Source organism: Seriola lalandi, unplaced genomic scaffold, assembly GCF_002814215.2.
Source record: "Seriola lalandi dorsalis isolate HSWRI2012SDOR001 ecotype SW California unplaced genomic scaffold, Sedor1 jcf7180002054544, whole genome shotgun sequence".
Lineage (NCBI taxonomy): Eukaryota > Metazoa > Chordata > Actinopteri > Carangiformes > Carangidae > Seriola > Seriola lalandi.
The window spans coordinates 1,191,336-1,213,869 of NW_019525097.1; the positions used below are offsets into that span (position 1 = coordinate 1,191,336).

At 39.4% G+C, this 22,534-nt stretch overlaps 1 protein-coding gene across 1 annotated transcript in view; it reads left to right on the forward strand.

The window, feature by feature from the left end:
* Nucleotides 1-21,653, forward strand: part of opn5 (opsin 5) — a 42,719-nt gene extending 21,066 nt beyond the window's left edge. Inside the window, exons 3-6 of the mRNA XM_023415202.2 lie at nt 10,637-10,807; nt 11,517-11,851; nt 11,977-12,221; nt 14,354-21,653. Coding sequence (XP_023270970.1) covers nt 10,637-10,807; nt 11,517-11,851; nt 11,977-12,221; nt 14,354-14,420 — 818 coding nt within the window. The 3' untranslated portion in view covers nt 14,421-21,653. The remainder of the gene's footprint in view (nt 1-10,636; nt 10,808-11,516; nt 11,852-11,976; nt 12,222-14,353) is intronic.
* Nucleotides 21,654-22,534: the final 881 nt, after the last annotated feature.

Sequence of the window (22,534 nt, forward strand, 5' to 3'; positions counted from 1 at the left end):
AACCTTACATGTCATACTTTAGTAGAAAAACATAAGGTGATTTGTGCAACCCAAGGTGTTTTGTAGTGGTGCTTTGACCATTGCAAGGATAGCTTTAACAGTTTTGTATTTTCCTGTCCTTAGAATTTGCTTTGCTTGTCTGCCTGTTGGAAAAAGAGCTCATTCAGATGAGAAAAATGGGTTGTTGGTATTTTGGTTACAGCCATCTGAAGGCAGCAGGGCAGGTATGTTGATGAATCTGCAGCTTCCAGTTAAAGAAGTGCCTCGAATGGGAACATCCTTAGTTTTGCGGGTGTATGGGTGTAAAGCAAACAATTGGACCGACTGAAGTTTTGACTTGACGGTGTCAGAGAAGAAATGAGGAAATCAGTTCTAACGGATTATCCTGAGTAGGAAATATCCATGCCAAATTTTGTGGCAATCCATAACCTAAAAACCAAACAACCTCTTTGTAGCACTAGAGGAAGGTTCAGGGGATCACTAATATCTGAAGGATTCATTGATATCCATACAGTTGTACACAGCTATCTGATATCCAATAGTGGTCAGGATATTGCAGTTTGCAACAAAGTTCTGACACGGGTGACGGATGACACTGCTATACATCAAGCTATGCTGCTATCTTGGGTAATAAAAACACAGCCAAATAGCTAGCTAGATCTTAAACTTTAACTTTCCTTTTTAGGGTTGTTGGATTATGTGAGTTATTTTTTTCTTCATATCCGTGACGTGTTTTCAAATTGATCCGATACAGAAAGAAGAAGAAAGAAAGAATAATGTTTGGGCAAGTGAGTAAGCCAGCGTGACTCTTGTTTAGACATTTTCATTCATAAATTGTAGCTCAAAGGCCATTAGATAGAATAATAATTTCACAACATGTGCAAACCAACCAGGAGCGACTATGGAAATAGATTGCAAACATATGATGTGGTTTTGCCATGTGGTTTCTGTCATATTCTCCGCAGATGACTTGACTTTTATGTAGAGCTGTAACAACTTGGTCAGCAGATACTGCAGTAAATCAACAGATTCTGTAGATGCTCTCATCCCTGGGTCAAAGCTCGGTTATTTTCAGTGCACTTGTGATCAATGTGTGCTGCAGCTTGTTCCCATTTAGCCTCTCTGAATAAGGTGAATCCTAATGTCAGTGTCCCTGTGAGTTGCACATAATGAGTGGTGGTTGAAATAATGAGAAAATATTATCACTCTGTTCCTTTGGCTATGATGTGAGTGCAGCTGCAGAAACCACGAGACACTCGGGGGAAGACATCTTTCAAGGCAGAGGTCAAATAATTTCCCCTTTCAGTTGTTTCCTGTCGAGAGGAGCTGGGAACTAGAAAAATACGAGCTGCCTGTCAATCCATGTTTTGAACTTAAGAGCAATTCATAGATAAACTACTACAAACCATTGCTGGCATTTGATGATCCCTGACCTTATTCCTTATCTGTCTGCTCTGTTTGAATTCTGCACCTCAGTGTGGGATGCTGACCTGTGTTTGCCCCACTCTGTGCAGACACAGTCAAAGTCAAGTCAACAGAGACCATGTGTGTCCCGAAAGTGAACAAAGCTGGGTTATCAAGCCCATGTGGTTTCCCCTCGGCTACTTACGCAGTTGTCCTGGCTCACAATAAATGTTATTAAACAAGTCTGCCTTGTGACATGAATGATGAAATCAGCATAATTTGAGAATAAGTGGAGAGTTTTATTCCAAAATGGGTCATCCACCAGTTGAGTACTAGCGTAAAGGTCACAGCGTCTTGGTACACAGGGGTATCCTCAGTCAGAGAGGTCATGCTGTGCCGGTTCACAAGGGTGTAATGACTTTATTGGACATTTTCAATGCTTGAAGATTTCCTCTGCTTCATCAACATCCTCATTCTGCCCGTTGTTTGATTGTTTGACTGAAGTTCAACAGCTCTAACGTGTAAATTGTAATTTCCTACAATTCCTTCCTTTGATTAGTCATTCTCCATTAATCAGTTTGCTATCAGGACTTGAACTGATTCACCAATTCTTTTTTTTAATTTATTTATTTTTTACCTCTACTGCTTCAGCTCGATGGTTTTCCCACAATACCTTACACACTAATCACGCCTCACTTATGCAGTCGTCTATCTAAAGGCCATCAGCCTCACATTCACTCTGCACACTGACACGTGCTTTTCTGCAGCTTCTACAGTGGATACTGAGACTGTTCAGCTTGTGCTATGCAGAGATTCATGCTGATACCAATAATAATTCAGACACTGATGCGTTGTGTTGGTCCTTCATGTGTGTGCAGAACTCCTGGCACACACTGAAGAATGATCAAATAGGAAAAATTAATATCAGTACCACATACTTTGTTTAACATTGTAATAAACCACAAATTTAGGGCTGGGAATCTTTGGAAACTCATAATTCCTGGTGTCATGATATTTTCAGGCTCTCACTTTACTTGTATATATAGTATATATATTATACATATAGTATAGAGGTAGATTTCCATGTGTAGTGTGATTATAGATCAGGTCTAGGTTCTATATTAATACTGTGAAAGTATCAAAGCCTCAGTCCACAGAGAAATGCACACAGCCTGTATTCAGAAACTGAGTCTTAAAACCCACCGTCCAACCCTGCAGGATTTGATTTCTCTGAGTGTTTTACCTGAATCTGCTATATTTTTATTAGATTACTCAGAAAACAGTCAGAAGAGTCAATCAAAAGAGAGTCAATCAGAAGAGAGGTCCAGATCCTCCTCTAGAGGCTCTAGAGGTAGTAAAGCTTTAAAATCGCCAAAGGGGAATGACCATCCTGAAACCCGTGGAATATCTACAAATATGTAACTGTATGATTTAATTCTGTCAACATTATTAATGATAAACAAAAATTAATTTTGGCTTTAGTGAATCGATTCAGAAATGTAGAACTGTCCATACATGTTTATTCACTTAAAATAAGAAATATTGATACAAAGGGTCAACATTTTATGATTAATACAAATGCACTTTAAAGCTGCAATCAATATTTTCACATCGACAGTGGAAGAAGTCACGAGTGATGACGAAAAGAGAGGATTATCACCAACTCTGCAGGTTCCCAACATTTCAGCCACTTTTAGCTCATTATTTTGGATTTATGGTCCGTAACTTTACTATTCAATAGTTCAATGTCACCCAGTCTCATCAAACTTGTTATTATAATAATAATGACAATAATAATAATTTCACAAGGATAAAATAACAAACCATCAACAAACACATATAGACAAATTACTCAAGATAGAAAATAAAAATGAAAAAAAAACAATAAAAATAGAACAAGCAATGTATATAAGAAAGTTGTCAACAGCAGCAGGGCAGATGTGTCAAGCAAGACCGACAGCTCTTTCCCGCAAGAGTTGGTCGAAAGCAAAATGGAGCTAAAAGAGAGGGAATTTTGGACTGATGTTAACTGATACCTCAGAGTGTTTTTTCTTCTTTTGTGCCCTCCGTTAACGCTTTCACATCCGCTATTCTATCTTGCTTTTCCGTCTTTCTTGTCCCTTCATTGTCCACTTGAACGCAGGCAGATCTGCATCGGCAAAGTGCTTTTCACCTTCCACACACACCTTCCATTCTGCACTGGCTTGATTATGCTTGTCGTTATACATCCTCGTTCCATCCTTGTTTTCTTGCTGTAACAACACTGAAATCAGAATAAATATACGTTAGTATAATCCATTAAAATCTGTCTGTCACATATATAAATCACATATATGCATTCATATATACACGTATTTATTGTCATATAGACCAATCCAGCTTCAAGGCAATGTATATTTGCCTCAGTGACCTGTGTGTCTTTGATGTCTGCATGTGAAGTGCTTGTTATTTCAAAGACAGACATTGGTGGTGGGATGATGAGAGATGGAGGCTGGTCCATCTCAGTTGCTCACACAGTCTCTTTGGACCAGCAGGTGTTGGGAGTCCTGCAGCTAAGCTTTGGAGTGATTGAAAAGAAAGAAATATCAGTCTTGTCTTGTAGCTCACATGGACACAGAAGATCAAAAACAAAATTATGCCTTTTTCTTCCAGTCCCGCTGGATAATGTTTGAATTTCACACTGCTTAGAAATTCCCAGCTTCGAGGGCCAGTTTCCCTTCATACCACTGAATACATGAACAAGGTGTACCATTTATTAATTCCCAAGTCCTACAATTATTAGCACATTGCATCTTTGCACGATATAAAAAGTGAAACCATCCTAATTTGCTCTTACTGCATCACCATTATAGAAACTATAATAACAGCTGTTTCTCTACCAAATTTAAAAATGATTTATTTTTATTTTTTTAATGACAGGCTAAATATACAGTCATCTGATGTAAGAAATAAGCAGAAGACTTGACACACTTATGAACAAGCATGACTGTGGCATGTCATCAGGGGATGAAAATATTCTCAGTATAAAAGCAGATTGTTAGAGGTGTGGCCAATCGTTTTGCAAGATCATGATCCGCCTGATCTTTAAATTTCACACTGCATGAGTTCAGATCCTAAGCTTGGAGTTGAATTGATTTGTATCTACAACTTTGAAAATTGCTGTTTTATTTTCATTATTTATCCATTTTGTACTGGTTTAGCTGCAGCTCCGAACCCTGTGGTTGTAAGATAATTTAGCCTGGGTAACATACAGGTGACGGAAACTTTACCATGCCATCAGAACAACAGAGTATTTTTTTCTTCAGTGGCAGTAAACACAACAAATGAACCCACTGATAACTGTGCTATAACTTCACAAGGTTTTTATGAAGAGTAACTTCACCCCTCTAAACGACATGGCTACGACTCACTCACTCACTCACTCTCTCTCTTTCTCTCGCTCTCTCTCACTCTCTCTCTCACACACACACACACACACACACGGACACTGAACCCGTTTGTCATAGTCAGACTGGTTAAAAATGTCACAAACAGAAATGATGTATGGGTTGTCCCTCGAGACGCATGTGGAGACGCATTCTAATAGCAGGTGTGAACTGATGTAGTCTGAGCTGTCCACTTGTGATCGGATCGCCTGATCGCTATTCTGAATCCAGGTCTGAACGAGGCCAATGTTGCATTTGTATCTTATCTGACAGGGAGGGTCCTAACAGAAGTCTGTGGTGTACTTGTGTGCTTCTCTTTGAATAGAGCCATTCAGCAAAAGAATTTGGGTCTGAGGCTGTTTTGACTAGCTGGTTCCTGATTTTGCAATATGAGAAGGAAAATTGTAAATAACCACCTCTCACCCAGCCCCTTAGAATTACACACAGCCTTTAAGGTGATGGTCCCACCTGACTAGCTGAACTCACTGAGTCAGTAGGCACTTGCCTGCGAGCTGTTCTGCTCGGTCACTCTGATCTTTTAGAACCAGTCATAAGTTCTTCATCTGGCCCTGCTGGAGACCAGTTTGCCGCATCTATTAGGAGCGTATAACTTTTAGGAGAGCTTAAGGCGTTTTCTTAGAAAATCCAGCTGGTCAAGCCAGCGGCGTGACTTTAGGGTTTTTCGGGGTTCAACTGGATCCAGACTGAAATATCTCAACATCATTTTGGATGAAATTTGTTACAGAAATCGGTCAATTGAGGATGGATCTTCACGACTTTCCCCTGACTTTTTCTTTTTTCTTGGTATTCCCATCAGCCTCAACTGTACTTTGTGTGTAGTGCTAATTAGCAAATGTTAGCATGCTAACGTTTTAAACTAAGATGGTGAACATGGTAAACCAATAAAACCACAGCATGCTGATGTTAACACTTCACTCAAAGCACTGCTGTGTTTAATTACAAAATTTTAAAAATGGCAGACCAAGGAACCACATCCAACCCCCCGGCAGAAAATGTGTTTTTTGGATGAATTCAACAGTCAAAAGGAAATTTTACATTGAATATTACATATTACAATGGAATTACAATTGGAAAATCATTTCTGTGGTCTTTAAAAACTCTTTCCGTTCTCATTGCTCTCTCCATAACAATGTTAGCAAACCACATATATGAGCCATGTTTTCCTGGGTTTTTTATTTTTTTGTTGTTGGATGCTACTGTACTGGTCAGTGCAGGTGTCGGGAGTCACCGTGGCGTCCGTTCAGCCCTGAGGAAGTAACGCTGCTCAGAGGGCATATTAAAACTTCATGTCTTGTAAAAACAAACGACGGCTGAAGCTCTTGCTAAGACTTGTAGGCCTAAGTAAACAGCTGTTAGTGCTAACGTTGGCTATGTAGCAATAGCAAGACTTACAAATAGCTCCTTTTAACATTTCTTATGAGAATTGTATTAAAAATCTGTATGTGACTCAGGCTCAATCATGCATGAAATTAGTTTTATTGCATCGCATGCTATACAAGTTATATGCTAAGTGTGACAACATCGAATGCATGGCAGATAGTGTTTTTCCTTTGATTGTATGTCACACCGTATGCATAGATTTCATTTAGATAGTGTGGCTGTTAAACACACAAATATACACCCAGGAAAAAAAACTGAGACAGGATATGCTCTATAAGAAATATACCGTATTGATTGTGAACTGAACCATGTCATTACACGTTGGCAGTGACAGCTTTGCTTCTTTGATTTTCCTTGTGATTGCTCTTGTGTGGAGATAGACATTTAGAAAGAGAAATAAGAACATTGACCGATCTGTTAGGTAATGCAGCTGATCCGTTGATGGACGAACCTCTCGGGGGAGGAAGATGATGTCAGAATTTATTTTTATTACATACCATAAACATACACTTATACACTAGATAATTATTTTATTTGTACAATACAATTGGGAAAGTTTTATTTTATTTTTTTTAAAGATAATTTGTAGTTATTGAAAAAAATTTTTATTTTTTATTTATTTTTAGATGTTATTTAAGTGAAATCATGTAATTGAAACTTGAAGTTACATATTTCTTTACCTTGCATAATACTTGATGTCATCCTCAGAGCTTTAATCCTCTCTAATCCTTCTCTGGTTGACCTGTTCTCTCCTTAAGCCTTTTAGTGGGACTTACCAGGACACGGTGTGCTCTCCCTGATCATCAATGAAAATGATAATGTCCTGAACGAAACTAGTCTCTTGAGGTTAGGGCTGTCCCAAACGATTTTTCTTTAAACGATTAATCTAGCGATTCATTTTTAGATTATTCGACTAATCTAACCATTATTTTTTTTTTATTAACCTAACAGTAATTTTATTGCAATTAAGTTTTGCTGCCATCTTGACTCGCTGCACCAGGGTGTTTCCTCTTTATGTGCTCGTGCATGACAACTTTGGAGAACTGTGTGCGAGCCTTTTTTGCCGCGTTGCTCCACATGCTCCGTTGTACTGCTAGTAGACGCCGCCATGTTGTTCAAATAGATTACACAGATGCAAATCATTCACGTAGTCAATGACTTCAATTACGTCACCGCGTTGTCCCAGCCCTTGCGCTGCACTTGTATCCGGGTAAACCAAAGACGATGGACATAAACGGTCCCATTAGAAAGTTCCGGTTTAGTTCTATGAACATTTACCCTGTGTGGTTTTACACGACACGTCGACACTAAAATTCCACGTCAAATAATTTTTATAATCGACAGCGTCGATTACGTCGGATAATTGTCCCAGCCCTACTTGAGGTGTCAAAAAACTGGCTAATACATTTCAAATTTTTTGCCATTTCAAAACAAAAACACAGATGAGAATTGATAGAAGTAACAGTGAGAGTTGCAGTTGAGAAGAACCTTGTCTCGTCCTTACGTGTGAAGATCAATCCAGGACAGACAGTCTCCAGATCAAAAGAGGACAAATACATTAACATTATGAATATTCTCCATTATTGATATTAGTCTTTGCCCTTAAGGACTGAGTGAGGTCATTCAGCTGGTTCACTGAGTTGACATGTATTTCCATCCAACACTTTGGTCCAGAGCAGATCATCTTGACATTTTCTGGCCAAAATTACCATCAAATTTAGAAAGAATGTTTCCTAAGACTGTTGTTCTTTCCTCAAACACTACCACCACATCAGTGTTTCCACTTGACCTACACTTTTGTCAATTGCAAGATTCATCTGTAAAAACTGATGGCTTTGTTTTAATGAAATTCACAATGGTGATCCCCAGAGGATTAATCCTAATCTGGTTGGGAGCCAAGAGACGTTTCCCTTTGTTTTTAACCCCAGCTCACAAAAGCCAGTCCCATCATGCAAGTGAGGAGCGAGCCTAGCAACAAACTTCTTAAGCTCTTGGTATCATCAATCCCTGTGCCAGTAAATCTGTACGCAGTCAAGATACACCTCTTAGTTCTGCTGTACATGAAGTGGGAGACTGTTCAAGGACAAGGCAGAGGCTCAGTGATAGTCGTGCTTCTCAGCACGTCTCTGCTGTGATTACAGAATAAAAGCCCACATTGAGGTGGTGTATATTTTTACAACGTCAGTCAGTGCAGTGCTGTTAGCTTCAAGAAATGTTTCTGAACTTTGTAGTTATCTGAGGAAATATTTGAAACAGTTCATTAAAGATAAGCCTTGTGATATTCTTCATTTTGTTTATTTTTTTTTATCATTGTCAATAAATCATACAATGAATCAGTCTGACTGAAAAGTACTGTCCATGAATCCAAATCCGTCATTGTCCAAAAATGATTAAAAACAAATCAGTAAGCCACACCATTGCAATCAGTCTCTTCATTAACATGAATCCCACATAAACTCTCCTGCTGCTGTGAATGCACCGTAGCCAAATCCACTGCCAAAAATAGTCCCAGACAAATGTACTATTTATTCCTGTTTGAACACCATTTGCTAAAATCTTCAGAACCCAGGAAAGGATTTACCCTTTTAAAAAAAAAAAAAAAAAAAAATCAGTAAATGCGATTTACATCTGCAGGAGGAACAGAAAGGCCCGAGGCTGAAAGTTATAGACAGATCAAGGAAGATGGAAAGATTGACACCAGTGTTTATCCTTTAGAGAGAGCTGCTACTGAATAGCTCTCATACAGATCAAGCCCTACTTTTGCTTAGCTCTTCTATGCTTGCTCCTGCTTGTTGTTAATACAGCAATTTATACAGCCACCCGTAGACAGCCACCCCTACTCTAAAGTAGGCGTGGACCGATATTAGATAATATTGAATATCATGATATTTACCACCATATTGTATATTTTTCATTTTTTCATAATATCGAAAAACTGTTTTTCAGTTTTCTGTTTTCCAGCTTTAATATTGTATATTGCGATATTCGGACTGTATCGAGATATAAAAACTTGCCCAATCCTAATGTGAAGTGGGGGTGGAGCATGTAAAAATCCTCCACTCCAAATGAATTCGGTGTATGTTTTGATGGAGAGTTACTTCATCATCATGTCAACTCCATACCTTCAGGCAACAAGGTTCCACATGAAATGGAAGACAAATAACAGTGATTGTTGCTGGTACCGGGCTACACCAGTCAAAGGGCAAAGTCTGTTTGTGGTTTTTGTCGTGACTCAGAATTATTGCTGTTTAGCCTTCGAACATGTGAGCGACCATGTGCAAACGTGTGTACATGCCCCGCTGGGTTTTCAGTGATTCCGAGAAAACATTTGGCTCATCATGTGTCATGCAGCCTTGCCTCGAGAGGTTTTGATGTTTATCCCTTTTTATGCCACTCGGGTTTTGCATGACACATGGCTCTTGGCCCGTCCAACTCTTCAGGAAGAACCCACATCTGACACACACTGCCACAATCAGGGACTCACTGTGATTTGCTGCACTAAGGAGTACACCGGAGCGCTGTGCTGAGCTCATTAACCTTTGTGGTGTGTGGAGGATATTGCCACCTTAAAGGATATGACTCACAGTGCATTCATGCTTTCAGGGCCAAGAGCGTTCAAGGAAGCTTTACTACCAGAATTACTACTACATCCTTTATGTTTATATCTACAATGAGGATTCCTTCCCCTCTCTGTTGTTACTCCCCTTTGCACTGCTCATTAATGAGTTACTCTTTAAGTTGTCACAAGAGTTGTCACATGTATTTATGCTTTTTATCCTTTGAATCTAAAACACTGGCAAAGGAGAAAGGAGCTTTTGTCACCAGCACTACAAGACATTGACTGAGATTTTTCTGCCTCACGGCAGGGCCAGCAAGTTTAACTTTTAAGTCATATTGACAGACTGGGGCTCAAGTTTATAGCACTCGAGCCTGTATTAATGAAAATACAGTTTAGGGTTTTGAAGCAGTGTATTCATCTATATTTTTATATATGTCACATAGAGTATCTAACAAATAATTCCGTGTGTGATTTGTGGTGGAGAAATATGTTGTCTTTGTATAAAGCCATTAGTTTACGAGTTCATCAATCAATAATTATTGTTCATTGAAAAGTTAAAGTTGGTTGGTTATTTAATAAATCATTGGTTTACATTAAAAGTCACATGTGTATTTTCTGTCACAGTGTTTTCATGATTAAAATCAAACTTTTCAGAGAAACTTTAACCTAAAGAATTTGATACTAATATTTTTACCCCATTCTCCTTCCTCTCTTTACGTTTCTGCTCCCATTCTCTTTCTCTTCATTCTCCTCCCATCTTCTTCCTTCCAATTTTTATTTCATACATCCTGTTCTTTTATCTTCCTTCTCCTCATCTTTCCATCTTTCCCTTTCTCTGTCCTTGCAGTGACAGGAAAGCCCTTTTTCATAGTGTCTAGTTTCTCCCACCGCTGGTTGTTCGGCTGGGAGGGCTGCCGTTTCTACGGCTGGGCCGGCTTCTTCTTTGGTTGCGGGAGCCTCATCACGATGACCATGGTCAGCCTGGACCGGTACCTCAAAATCTGCCATCTCAGATACGGTCAGTATCTCCTTTATTATTATTATTATTATTATTATCCACCCAGTTCTGCTATTGGTACATCGCCAGCATTAGCATTAACAGCTGTTTATTTACCAGTCTTGTGTTTACAAGACAAGAAGTTATAATACGTCCTCCGAGCAGCGCAACTTCTTCAGGGCAGTCTTGACGCTATAGTGACTCAGTATCGGAAAGTGACGAAATGGGCAGACTGGGCCAGAGTTAGTAGCTGGTTAGCATGCTAACTTCGGGTAGAAGAAAAGAAGTGATAGGATAAGCAAAAAAAGAATTGGCGTTTCTTTCCACCGCTGGAGATTAAATAAATTAAGTTTGAACTTGCAACATTTCTTCTGGACCGGTAGGTTAAGTAAACCGCTGTTAATGCTAACGCTAACGATAGCTATGTAGCGATAGCAGAAAGATTAACAACAAACTTGTCTCTTGCCCAAAGGTGAGCAATTACCAACCCCTAACTGGTTTAGTGAAATCATTTGTAGTTGAAACACACATCTCACACAGCTGCACAGCAAAGAAGCAGGGACACACATCTTAAAGCTATGCCAGATTAATTTACATGATCAACACACCGCACCAGAGGTCAGAGTCAGAAGATAAGGTTGGAGTGTGACAGTTTAAAAATAGGTTTTTTAATTATCTATCTCACCACTAAGCCATCCATCATTCTACTTCTCTTTTCTTTCACTCCCAGGCACATGGCTAAAACGCCACCATGCCTTCCTGTGCTTGGTGTTTGTGTGGGTGTATGCAGCCTTCTGGGCCACCATGCCCCTGGTCGGCTGGGGGAACTACGCCCCCGAGCCCTTCGGGACTTCCTGCACACTGGACTGGTGGCTGGCCCAGGCCTCTGTGTCCGGCCAGAGCTTCGTCATGGCCATCCTGTTCTTCTGTCTCATCCTCCCCACTGGCATTATCGTCTTCTCCTACGCCATGATCATCGTCAAGGTCAAGTCTTCAGCAAAGGAGATCTCGCACTTCGACGCCCGTATCAAAAACAACCACAACCTTGAGATGAAACTCACAAAGGTGGGTGAGGGTTTGGAGGAGAGGTGGCCATGAAAATAAGCAGAACAAAGTAACACTGCTACAGAGAGGAAGTAGAGGAAAGAGGACATGACATGATTTAAATATTGCTTTGTATCCTCTCCCAGGTGGCGATGCTGATCTGTGCAGGCTTCCTGATAGCCTGGATCCCTTATGCAGTGGTGTCAGTGGTGTCTGCGTTTGGTGAGCCAGACTCGGTGCCCATTCCTGTGTCTGTCATCCCCACCTTGCTGGCCAAGTCGTCGGCCATGTACAACCCCATCATCTACCAGGTTGTGGACCTGAAAAACTCCTGTGCAAAATCCTCCTGTTTTAAGGTCCTGAAGAAACGCAGTCATTTTAGAAAGTCGAGGTAAAACAGATTTTTCTTGACTTAATTGCTGATTTAGTTGCACTTGCATTCGCTGGCTAATCACTGGCTCACTCGCTGCTGTGTGGCTATCAGCTGACTAGATACATAATTGATGTTATGGACATTATAACCTGACACTTCACACACTTACTCTGCTAATAGGCTCATGTCCGTGCTGTATCTCCTTGCTGTATGCCAAGCTTTTGCAATTGTCACAATCTCCCGCTGGAATGGTTGTTTTACTTCAGGTCTTCAAGTCTATGTTTCACCCGTTCCCAATTACCCCAGCCTCCCTTCCTGTATTTAAATCTCTGTGTTTTCCTCATTCTTTGTCAGTTTGTCCGTATTCCCTCGTGTTTACCACTGATATCATTTGAATTTTTTTGTTTTTGTTCCTGTTCATGTTCCTGTGGATCACGCTGTGTCTTGCTACCTCAGTGCGGATCTCCTTCTTTTAGTTTCCTGCTTGCATATCTAACTGAACTCCTGTTTATCCACCCCTCCGCCTGTTTTCCTTCAGGTATTACACTGCACTGCGTCTACCTGCCTTTGTGTGTGTGTCTGCATTTGGATGCAGAAACCACTGAACCGTGACATTCTTGTTGTTATGTTTCCGTTCATATATCATTATGTTTATTAAGTAGGGATTAGTTCTCTCTGCAGAATCCTTGTTTTTTAAGCTTCTTTGAACAGTAATGCCTTTTCCACCAAATCTGCAGTGTTATAATAATTTACTATAAATTATTAGTTGATAAATAAAAAAGGTCTCTGACTGAACTCTAATTAAAGAATTAATTTAGTTAACCCTTATTTCACCTCTCAGTATCATTACGCAAGCAGGAAACCGCTGAATACCCTGGGGTTCATTGTGTGGCAACTAGTTTATTGTAATAATCCTTTTGTAATTATTGTGCATGGTAAAAGTGTGTACATGATATCACTATGCCTCAGGTTTCCATCACCCTGAGCATCATGGGAACTACAGGGCCAAACCTTGAAACATAGTGCTCAAATGGAAATTGGAAAACAAAATCTATAAAACTGACTTTTTTTTTCTTGTCATTTTACAGTTTTAGTACATTTTTTGACATATAAGGTTCATAATGCACTATCATCGTTTTTATAACTGTAGACATGGACAGTTTTAAATTATGTAAAACATCACATTTTGGCATAACCGCACAATAAATGAGAAATACAACAATATGTGCAGTAAGACTGTGGGCAGTGCAGGGGTTCTAATCGTTTGTCGTTGTCGTGAACTGAAACACCGTTCAGTGCGTTTAATTGAAAAACTGCACTTCTATATGTTTCTCAAGGACGTCTGACAGAGAGCTCTGTTTTTATTGTTAGTAACTTCACCATCGACTTAAGTGCAGGGAGTGATTTCAGCTCGTGTCATGTCCATGTGTGTGTTTACTTATTTGTTACACTTAGTTTTCTGTTCTTTAACTTGTAAAAGTTAGAAGTAAATGGTTAGAGGTAAATTTGCACAGTTTTATGTTCCCCTCCAGACATGTTTTAAACTCTGTAAAAATACTCTGCTGTGATTAATATTTTCTTTCACATGCTTTTCACACATAAAAAGTGAAGCTCATCTACTCTTACTTACTCTTACTTACTTTCCTCATCGAGAAAAATTCTGGATCAGACCTTATGCCCCGCCCACCACCTGCTTGCTCCAGGTTGACAGGTGAAAGATGAAGATGAAGAAACATCAGAGAGACTCAGCCACATGTTTGAGCCTCAGTCAGACTCAGACTCAGATCAGGAGTCTGTTGAGACCAGAATCAGAGACTAGCAGACGTATCAGAGCAGTTAGCGCAGTTAGCTTATTTTGTTAGCTTGTAACTGGCAGTAGCTGACACAGAGTTAGTGGTTGTGCTAATGCTAACTCTCGCTCTCTGTACTGGCAAGGTTTACAGGTCATTGGTTCACTGCAGTTTGAGGTGGAAATACTCAGCCGTGGTGTTGACTGATTATTTCTCATTAATTGTATTAATTAAAAAAAACAAAATAAAAACCATCATATGGATGTTCACAAGGTGAAACGCTTGATTTTCATCGGAGGGGGTCTTTAAAACAAACAAACACTGATACCTGCGTTCTCTCCTGTTTTCGTGTCCCTGCAGGTTCTACACCATCTCTGGCTCGTTAAAGGACACACCACCAGCCAAAGACGCTCACATCGAAATGTGAGACAGACACTTTAGACTGTGTGAACCCCCCCCCCCTTACCTATTTTACTTAGGACAGTTTGCCATGTTCCATGACCTCCGTGCCCTGCACTTTCCCAGTCACACGCTGCCTGTCATCTGCTATGACACCATCAACTGCTCACCGTCAGTCTCGCTGCTTGTTTTTACACCCAAGCTGGAGTTTCGTGCTGCTCTTCCCCCACATCTTTCCCACAAGGTTTTTCCTCAGTCTGTGGAGTTTTAACATTATTTGTACAGTGGTGATGACATTCAAGTGACATGTTGCGTGGACTTCTTTACTTTCATTTTTCAGTATCGCAGACACACTGTCTGTCATGCTTTGAAAAACAAAAACAAAAAAACAAAACAAAAACACGCCTGTCACCGGGGCGACTGACTACACTGTTGTGACAACAGTATGTGGCTCGACTCAGGTTTGAAAACTTAAGAAGATTCATGTGAAATCTGGAGCTATAACTCGGAAAAGAGTGAATACGCTATAAGAATTTTTTTTGTTAAAATTATTTTCAACGTGTCTTTAAAGTTCAACTGCAAATTAAAAAAAACTAAAAAACGAGAACAATATGTGAGCCATCTTCAAATCTGGTTTGGGTGTAATCGTCATGCACAAAGTTGTATTTTTACTGTAGCTGCTCCTACACCTGTGGCTTGTATACTGACTACACTCATCAAGCACTTTATCAGGAACACCTGTGCACCTGCTTAGTCGTGCAATTATACAATCAGCCAATCATGTGGCAGCAGTGTGATGCATGAAACAACAAAACATCCAGTGAGCAGCAGCTCTGTGGACAGAAACCTTGTCGATGAGAGAGGACAGACTGGTTGGACTTGACAGAGAGGCTACAGCAGATCAACCGCATCTCAGAATGAGGACCATGTCGAACCTTGAGGATTGATGGACTACAACATCAGAGGGCCACGTCAGATTTCACTCCTGTCACCAACAACAGAAATCTGAGGCTGCGGTGGACACAGTCTCCCCAACGCTGGACGGGTGAAGACTGGAAAACGTACACTGGTCTGATGGATCTGGATTTCTGCTGAGGCAGCAGATGAATCCTTGGATCCAACCTGACTTGTGTCAACAGTCCGGACTGGTGGTGGTGGTGTAAAGATGTGTGTGTGTGTGGGGTGTGTTTTCTTGGCCCCTTTAAAACCAATCAATCACAGTTTGAATGCCACTGTCTGAGTACTGTTGCCGACCATGTTCATCCCTTCATGGCCACAGTTCACCATCTTCTGATGGCTACTTCCAGCAGGATAATGCTCGTCTCAAACTGGTTTCATGAACACGACAGTGAGCTCAGTGAACTTCGCTGGCCTCCCCTCTCACCACATCTTTGGGATCTGCTAGAACAGGAGATTGTGCAACTGACAAATCTGCAGAAATGATGCGATGTGGTCACGTCAACATGCAGAACAATCTCGACACGTTGTGGAATCCATGACACGAAGAACTGAGGCTGTTATGAGGGCAACGAGGGAGGAACTACCCAGTATTAGTTTGGTGTTCTAAATAAAGTGTTCGGTGCATGTATTTCAGAGGACACTGAATCTCTTCAGCTTATGTTCTCATCAGATGTTAAACTGCACACAAGGAGACATTTTGTGAGTCAAATCAGTGAAACCGAGACTTTGATATTGCTTTTCCAGGGTATTTTTGCAGAACTTATCAAAAGCTTTTTTATTCCTGAGATGAGTGTTCACGAGTGAGCTAAACGGCTCAAGGCTTAATGCTTCACGAGGAAACACACACACACACACAGACAGACAGGATGAGTGCACTTTACTTGCAAAACAGTTCATTATGCACTGACAAGAATTTGGTGTTACACATGTATAGTATATGTTGTGGAGTTTTGCAGAGAAGTGGATGGACATACAATATTCATTCAAAGAAACAACTCCAGACTTTTATGTTCTTGTATCGGAAAACAAAATTGACACAAGAACATTTATGGTTAATTCAGGAACCGTTTTTAATCTGTGTTCACACTTTCTTGTGGTTTTTTTTTTTTTTTTTTGCCAAAGCCAGAAATAATCATTTTTTTTCCCATGATGCATTAAAGAAATCGCTGTGGGAAATGCACTCATTTTGTTTAATGCCAAGAGTTAGAGGAGAAGACGGATACCACTCATGTTTTTTTATGAAGGTAGAAGGTAGACAAGGAGGCAATTAGCCTAGCTTAGCATAAAGACTGGAAGCAGCTAGCTTAACCATGTTTTTTTTATTAACACATTGTATCTTGCTTTTTTAAAGCAGCTATTTTCTAAGTTTTGCTATTGCTACATAGCTAACGTTAGCATTAACATCTGTTTACTTACCAGTGTAGAAGAAATGTTGTGAATTCAGAATCAACCTTCATTCTTTTACTCACCAAGAGCTGTCTCCAGAGATGTAAAGCAACGCTAATGTTAACTCGCCTCCTAGCTCCAGCTCCATAACTAAGGCTTTTGGAGATACATGAGAGTGACAGGCTGGTATGACCTGCAAGACAAGTTTCCTGTGACCAATTTGGGACAATGAAGCTAGAATTAACATTAGCAAGCTAAACTGCTAGCATGTCTACAGCTGGATGGCCAATATTGCGACGTAGAAGCGGTCAAACAATACAAAAACAAATTGGCTTTATTGTGTTTTTGCTTTATGGACTTTTTCTTGGTTTACAAGGACTGTTGTGCTCAGCGTTACCTTCCTCTAACCTACTGAAACGTGGCCCGCTGAACCCTTGTATTGCAGGTCTTAGTGCTTGAAAATTGAAAGTCTTGTCTGAACAGTTAGATGTATCGTAGTCTCCTATGGCCAGACTTATCTCCACCTAACTGTGTAAATGTATCCCAGAACATCTTTTCCTTTAAATTCAATACTTACTTGGTTTAACGTCTTCCCTTTAAAACACACCTGGGTTCTCATTCATAAAAATGTTCTTTTTAATGTTCATGCATACACATATCTGGAATGAACATGAGCAATATTTAAAGAAAAAAAAAAAAAATCACTTACTGCAGATTGTGCACGTCTGTCGCTTGCACCTTCACGCCATCATTCATAAATTGTTGAAGGTACTCGATCAAGCTTTTCAGTGTCATCCAGTGGGTGTGAGGGAGTAAGTTAAAATAAGGGGAAGGATCCTTTTGTGACACGAGGCTCATGCAAAGGTTGGGTTGTAATGATCAAGCCTGAGTTATTTCAGCATGTAAATGACCTGAGGACCACGAACCTTTCCACGTCAAGTTCTGCAATACAGGTTCCTGCAGTCACACCTGGTAGGATGAGAACTGGTTCTAGATGAAGCCCTCTGAATGATGAAGAACTCTGCAAGTTTGTTCCACAAATTCAACCTACCACCACCTAGACCATCCGCACCCCTACAATCCCGATCGCTACATAAAGGGACCAATGCTTCCTCCAGTGGCACTGAATGTTGGCAATGGACATCAAATCCTGAAGTTCAGAATACTCCAGTATGGACATGATGTCTATGGCCATTGGGTTTGAAAGTTGTCACTTTACTTTCGGTAAAACAAATGTAATTTTTTGAAATTGTGTTGGGTGATTAGACAATCTATACCAATGGAGAAGATGATTCTACTTTCATCATTATATTTGGACCTACCTCAAATACTGCACTAGACAATGTCAAAGCAATCAGTCATAGTCACAGTAAAAGACGGCATCAAAGTGCAGATCTTTTATTCATTTGGCTGATTCTCAGAACATGTGGCCAATAAACCCTCCTGTACAACATTTCTTCAACAAATGGCTGCAGTTTCGTTGAATTCTCTGGTAATATGGGACCTTTTCTAGTGCAGCGATGCTCCTTTTGCTGCTGAAAGTTGTATGTCATTGTCTCGCTGTGCCTTTTGTAAACATGCCACGTTGTTCCTCTTTTGTTTTCCCATGTGTGTCTGCACTCAGCTCAAACTTAAGTGTTTGGACATGTCCTACTGTCTTAAACACCTGACTGGCCTCTATTATCACTGCAACACACATAAGTCAGACACTGTGGATTCTCTAGCAACTCTTCAGTGTCACTTATTCAAGTCTAAATTTATCCACTGGATTTACACACTGTGTCTTCGCATCAGTTTTGTTGTGTCATTTGTGTTGTTATAAATTAGCCCCTTTTTTTTTTAACCCTCTTCTGTAACGTCTTGGGAATATCACACAAGTAACCAATACTTAGCTTTTGTGCACAATTCTCATTTAAAATTTGCATATGCTACATTTTGAACCAAATATGTTCATGATTATATGAGAATATAATATATTTATAATATTAGTTTTTCTCCTGCAGCTCAGCTCCACAGAAAATACATGTTTGGGAACCTGCTAAAAATATTCCCAAGACCAACTGAGCAATGGCCAAATGATGTTGTTTTAAGAAGCAATCTTACATGTTAATCCATATTCCCCTTCCATTTTCCTCCCAGACAGATATACAGCAGTTTTACACAATATGCATCACCTGCTAAGTTCTAGATGGACAATATTGATTTTTTTATTCAAAAATGTTTCCTGGAGGTAATAATGTATTTTGGCCACTGGAAGTGTTTAACAAATCGAGGTAATTTGCATATATCCTAGTACATTGTGTCCTTAGACCCCTGTAAAACACTCCTGCACCAAACCTTTTGCACCAGCTCAGTATTGCTTTGGTTCTTCACTGTCTACTTCTATACAGCTTGGACCCTCATAGCTTGCTGCTTTGCCCATACTTATTTATGTGTAAATGGAGAAAATAATATCCTTGGCTCAGATGTCATGTTATGTAATTTCAGTCAGGTCTGTATGAAGCCAATGTCAACATAGAAGCAACATGGAAACTGATGTTTAGTTTTCCAGAGAGCACACTGTACTGTGTACTGAGAGTCAGGACCAATACTGCTAATGTTTATGCACAAAGTAAAGCATTATATCACTGGCCGGGGAGAGTTTCATATCTAAAGTTTGGTGAATAATCATAAGCCTTAATATTTCACATAATAAATATTAGAAATCCTGAACTGAGGTGACCTGGCCTGTTGTTGTTGTTGTTGATGATGATGATGGTGATGATGATGGTGGAGACTATGATGTCCCTGTTTGGCATCAAATTGAATCTCAGGTATTGGTTGTTAGTTGTCTCGGTCTGTTTCTAGTCTGTCGGTCGATGGGGAATGTATGGGAGTTACGTTTGTTCCAAAAATGTTCTTACACACAGGCTCAATACTGTTGTCAGAATTTACAATGAGATTACTGTTGTTTTTCATCTTTGTGTATCACATTGAATTATCGTTGCACATTGTTTTGACTTTGTACATATTTCCTGTTTAATTCTGTCAATCACTTCTGTTTATGAACGTTATATCCAGCTACACAGACGGCAGCAGTATTACATGTGTTTCATGATTATTATTCATTTTGACTCACAGATATAATGTAACGGCATGCAATTATTTATTTACCATATTCCATGAACACACTGACATATAAACCACAATAAACTGTTTCACTCTATTCAAATGTGCAGCTGGATTTGCTGTTTTCTGATTTTATCATCTTTTTCATGCGCTGATGTCACCTGAATGTTTTGTGACGTCGAGTTAGATTCATCGGTCACATGAGTTACAGTTGTTAGTTGGTCAGAAACTGTCCGAGGACCGAGCTGATAAGTAGAGCTGTGGGCCACATGGAACCACATACAGTATTGTAAATTACCTGGATGACTAAGAAATCTAAAATGCATATTCATTCATATGAATATGATCATTTAGTCTTTATTATCCTTTATTATTATTTATTGCACACACATACACCTGGAATTTGCCCAGTCTGATCTGTCGTCACTGCTTTTTCACTTAACTACACAGGGATCTAATTATTGTTCTCAAAAAACAAATAATTTGTCTTTGTGCCTAAGGCTGGGAGATATTCAGTATTTTTCTTCTTCTTCCTGAGCTCATGAAAAGAAAAAGGAAACAATGAATTTATCCTATCAAGTATATGAAACTCCTAGTCGCAACATTTGCTTGCTTTTACATATTTTTTTAATGTACAACAAAGCAAGGAAGATGGGAAGATGGTGTTTATGGCTTTATTTTGTGATTTTAGAGTGACACGACAGAATCTATAGATAAATGAAAACAATGATAGTCACACAATGAATGTACAAAGTCAAGACAATATACAATAATATGTATAAATAAAGATGGAAAACAACAGTATGTGCTCTTAAGAATAAAAACAGAATATAGCCATGACACTGATACCTGATGTACCCCATACACTGTCCACCTGTGAGTACCAAACACACCAACTGTTCACTTGTATGCAGTGTCAAGTCCAGTCGATGTTCAGTGTGTTCACCCTCGCTCTCTGAATTTGTATTTATTTTTCATGTGATATCCATATGATTCTTTGAGACTGATCTGCGGACAGTTTAAAATTGGAGCACATGATTTGGTGAACACGGTGCAAACAACAGTAATGTGCTTGTGAGGCAGAGAAATCACTCATTTATTTATTTTATTATTTTTATTCTATATTTTTTTTTATTTCTTTAATTAAATTCAGTGTTTTGTGTGGTGATTTTCGGATCTATCTGAACATGAAAATAATAATTTTCATTTTTTATTTTTTTTATTTTCTTTTTGGAAAGCTGAACTCACAACGAGCTCTCACAGATGGCCTGGCTAATATTTACCGTTTTGTTATAATATTTGCTTGGGTTTGTGATTGATGTGATTGAATCCAACATGTTTGATCGCTGGCAATATTTACAAAAATCTGTATGAATATGCTCGAAGAAGAATTTGTTCTGTATTTCCAGTGTTTGATAATGAGGTTTAGAATGACTGGTAGTAAGTATCATATCATATCACGAGATACACTGGTGAAATAATCTATATTTTCCTTTTTCCTAATGTGACTTGGTATCTGTAGGTTCCAATAAAGAAACATGTTATTTTCTTATACACCAGGATCTGTCTATTTTTCACATTATTGTGCAGGAAAAAAACAACTGAAATTCTGATGGGAAAATCCCAGGAGATAAAGAAGTCACATAAAATCACGTGAATCACTCCAGTGAGGTGTTATTGTGTATCTGAAGCACCATATGTTGCACACTGACTGTACTGTTTTATCACCTACTTTGCAGTGCAGATTTCTGTCATGTTCTGTAAAGTCTTGGATCGAAGCTCAAATAAAGGTGCAACAGTGCACGTACATGTGAATGAAATGTGTTTTGCTCCCTCTTGTTTCACTGCGTCTCTTACAGCTGCTCCCTTGAGCCAGACACCTATGAATCAAGAAGAAGTGAATTTCATTATTTAGCTTGGATTCTTGGATGGTAAATGACTCCCTGGTTTCCATTACGAAGACATAACTACTGTAGTGTCAGTGTTTAGTGTTATTTCTGAGCTCATTATGGACAAGTAATGACTTTTAAAGGCCCTGAAAACCTATTTTCTCAATCAGCTTCTAACTATGAGCCATGAGCTCCTACATAAGCACAAGACTTTCTGCCAAAGTGTGAACAACTTCGATTTTCTTTCACTTATGAGATTCGTGTTTTTACTTTGTCTTTTCTCACTAGGTGAAAGTGGGCGGGGCTCAGATCATCCAATTAACCTGCATGTCTTCGGACTGTGGGAGGAAGCCGGAGACCCACACCGGCACGAGGAGAACATGCAAACACAGGAAGGTCCAACCTTCTTGCTGTGAGGCGACAGTGCAAACCACTGCGCCACCGCGCTGACCCGCCTAAATTAATAACAATTAGAGTTAGTCTTGAATATTTCATGATACAGATAGACCAAATACTGGGTTTGACTTTTAAAGTGTTCAAATATGATTAATAATGATTGTCCACAACTTATACTCCATATTTCCTTTATTTATTGTCCAGTCAAGTCAAGAGTTTCTGATGGTCTGTACCAAACACAAAGATTTTATGTTGTGTAAGAAATTATTTATGTTGTGTAAAAAATTACACAACATAAACTGCTATAAATTGTTGGTAATTAGTGAAGGAAAATCCCCATGAGCCACATTTAGTTTGTGTAATGTGTTTGTTTTGTACTCTCCAAGAAAACAAGCAAATAACA